The sequence below is a fragment of the Frankliniella occidentalis genome, unplaced genomic scaffold (genome assembly GCF_000697945.3).
Source record: "Frankliniella occidentalis isolate FOCC.00 unplaced genomic scaffold, Focc_3.1 Scaffold53, whole genome shotgun sequence".
Taxonomy (NCBI): Eukaryota; Metazoa; Arthropoda; class Insecta; order Thysanoptera; family Thripidae; genus Frankliniella; species Frankliniella occidentalis.
The window spans coordinates 129,362-132,293 of NW_026267183.1; the positions used below are offsets into that span (position 1 = coordinate 129,362).

Consider the following 2,932-nt stretch of genomic DNA (forward strand, 5'->3'; position numbering starts at 1 on the left):
CAACAGTCATGGTTATGAAAATTGTCGGTTTCCTGAAATGCGTTCTCATGAGTGCGGAGGCGTTCCGCAGCCGCCGCGGCCTCTGACTGACTGACCGTCCCCAGTCACATACTCGCACAGCGCAGTCCTCACTCAGAATGGGCTATACTCGCGCGAACAGTTGCTGTGACACCATCATCGTCAGCGGGCGGGTTCATTCTTTTTATTTTTATTTTTTTATGCGGGGTGAAAGGTGCTGTGCCGCGCTCACGCATATACCAACCTCGCGTATACCACACGATGTGAGTAACGTACTGTGTTCCCATCCCCCCCCCCCCTCGCGCGGCTTAACAGGTCGCGGTCCGCGTGGTCCTCGCGGTGCGGCCGCGCGGCGCACGGTGCTGGCGACGGGTGGAATAGAATCGTTTCATTTAGCCGGGCGGCGGCGCGACCAGCAGCAGGAGGCTCTCGCCGGCACCCAGGCAGCCGCTCACGCGAATTCCAATTTCAATGTTGTTGCCCTGCGCTGCGCGCGCGCGCGACGCCTCTCCCCCTGCCTGCCCGGGCTTTTGCTTTGAAGTTTGTGTTGGCCTAAGTTGCGCGCGCGCATAGCCCATAGATTGATGTAGTTATACAACTTTGCAGCCAGCGGGCGTCGCCATACTGTGTGTGTGTATGTGTGTGCATGTACGTACGTGCGTGTGTGTGTGCGTGTACATAATGGCGCGAAAGCTGGGCCGACACTGCCAGCCAGTCCCCGAAATCACCAATTACTACTACTTTACTGGTCGCGCCTGGTGCAGAATACTGTAGTAGTAGTGGTAGTAGTCAATCAAGCGCCACGATGAAAGGGGACCGCGCCACTATAGTATTGGGTGTGGGATTGGTCCGGATTGGTCGGTGGGAAAGGGGAGGGTGGGGAAGGGCTTGCTGGCAGCGCCTCGGCGTCCCTGACCCTGAGCGACTAGCGGGGTGCTTTACCCTCAACCCGCCCATCATAGTGTGTGGCACGGAATATATATCAATCAAAATTTCAATCGCGACTTTTAGGATATACGTATATTTCTTTTCGTCTTCGTCTCACGGAAAATATCATTTAACCAATCGGGGTGGTTCACGTCCACAACAACGGCGAGCGCCTGTCTTGTAGTAAATACTGTGCCGTTCGCAGGCGTGCGAGAGTGTTGCCTACTCGCACGGGGAGGTGAGGAGACGAGATCATCCAAAATGTCCCTATTGACTTGAACCTGAACAACATGGAGCTTGATCTCACGGTGACTTTGCCAGCTTATAACTTGAATCTCTTGTTTCTCTGTAGGCTGTCCGGCCAGTGCACGGACGCGGACGCGGCGCGCGGCCGCTGCTACGGCGGGTACGCGCGCGTCGCGGCGCAGATCCGGCGCGCGCGCCAGGAGGCGGCGGCGGGCGGGCCGGCCGCGCTCGTGCTCAACGCGGGCGACACCTACCAGGGCTCATCTTCTTCAACGTCTTCAAGTGGCGCATGGCCGCCAACCTGACGAACCTGCTCGAGTTCGACGCCATGGTGAGTAACGGGTCGTAGTCATCGCCGCATTTGCTGCACACTCAGAAAACTGTATCTTTCTGGGAAAAAAAACCTAACTTTGCCGGTAAAAAAGGGGGAAAAGAATTACACCTCAACGAAATTTGTTTAATTTTACAATTTTTGTTTTGTTTTGTGTTGATTTTTAAATGCATTTCTTCTTCACCCGAACGAAAAATATGATTTTGGTTTTCTGAAATTTTCTTAATAGTGAAGAAAATTTATTTTCCCTAAAGACGCTGTTTTCTGGGTGCTGTCGGCTTTGGCGATTGGCAGCAGCAGCAAGCAAAATGCGACAGCGGTAGAAATTTTTTAAAAAAACGTAGAGATAAGTCGGTTTATATTCGGCGCGTTCCATGCGGCTATTCACTCTGCTCTGATGTACCTCGCGTCCGGCTTTATCGCAATACCGAATATGAATTCGGTCCATGAGAGGCCCCGGAGCCCTCTCGCCGGACATCACCGCGTGAGGTGAGAGAGAGATATTGGAGGAGAGGGGGGGAGGCGGCCGGTGGAAAAATAAGCGCGGCAAGCAAACCCACCGACAAAATGGGACTGTATCGACAAAGGTGGCATGATGGGAAGGCGCCTGGAGGCGAGGGAGGGGGGGCGGAATTCGCCGAAATGTTGGTTCGTATATAGCATATCAGGCAAAGTCAAGCTCATTCTGTACGACTGTACTAACATAATGTCATGTCAAACACAGAGTGCCAGGTTAGCTTGTTTTCTTTGTTGTTGTTTGTTGCGTTGGCTTCCGGGAAGGCGAGGAGGATGGTATACATTGGAGATTTTTTGTCCCCAACCGCGGGGGAAGTCAGAGGCAGAGGCGATGCGCCGCACGCGCCGCGATGCGGCGTGAGCCCCCGGTACCGGCCGGGCAGGGGGCGAGATACGGGTCCTGGAGGAGGGTCCGGCGTGGAGGAGCGGACCCGGCCGGCGGGCCGGCACAACAGTCATGGTTATGAAAATTGTCGGTTTCCTGAAATGCGTTCTCATGAGTGCGGAGGCGTTCCGCAGCCGCCGCGGCCTCTGACTGACTGACTATGAGGACCGTCCCCAGTTACGTACTCGCACAGCGCAGCCCTCCTTATTCAGTATGGGCTACTCGAGCGAACAGTTGATGCGACACCATCATCGTCAGCGGGGTTCATTCTTGTTATTTCTATTTTTTTATGCCGGGTGAAAGGTGCCGTGTCGCGCTCACGCATATACCACCCTCGCGTATACCACACGATGTGAGTAACGTACTGTGTTCCCCTTCCTCCCTCCCTCTCGGTACGCCCTCAACCCCTCCCCGCCCCCTTTCCCCTTAGCGTCCGTGCCTACGCGCACCCCTATCCCCACGAGTGGTTCCCGACCTGTCGTGGAGCTCGTGTCACTTGTCGCGGGGAC

The 2,932-nt window shown here is 55.3% G+C and overlaps 1 protein-coding gene across 1 annotated transcript in view; it reads left to right on the forward strand.

The window, feature by feature from the left end:
- LOC113210959 (snake venom 5'-nucleotidase-like) overlaps window positions 1-2,932 on the forward strand; it is a 20,694-nt gene that overhangs the window by 10,728 nt on the left and 7,034 nt on the right. The window contains 2 exon segments of the mRNA XM_026429170.2: window positions 1,298-1,452; window positions 1,455-1,522. Of these exon segments, the coding sequence (XP_026284955.2) occupies window positions 1,298-1,452; window positions 1,455-1,522 (223 nt within the window).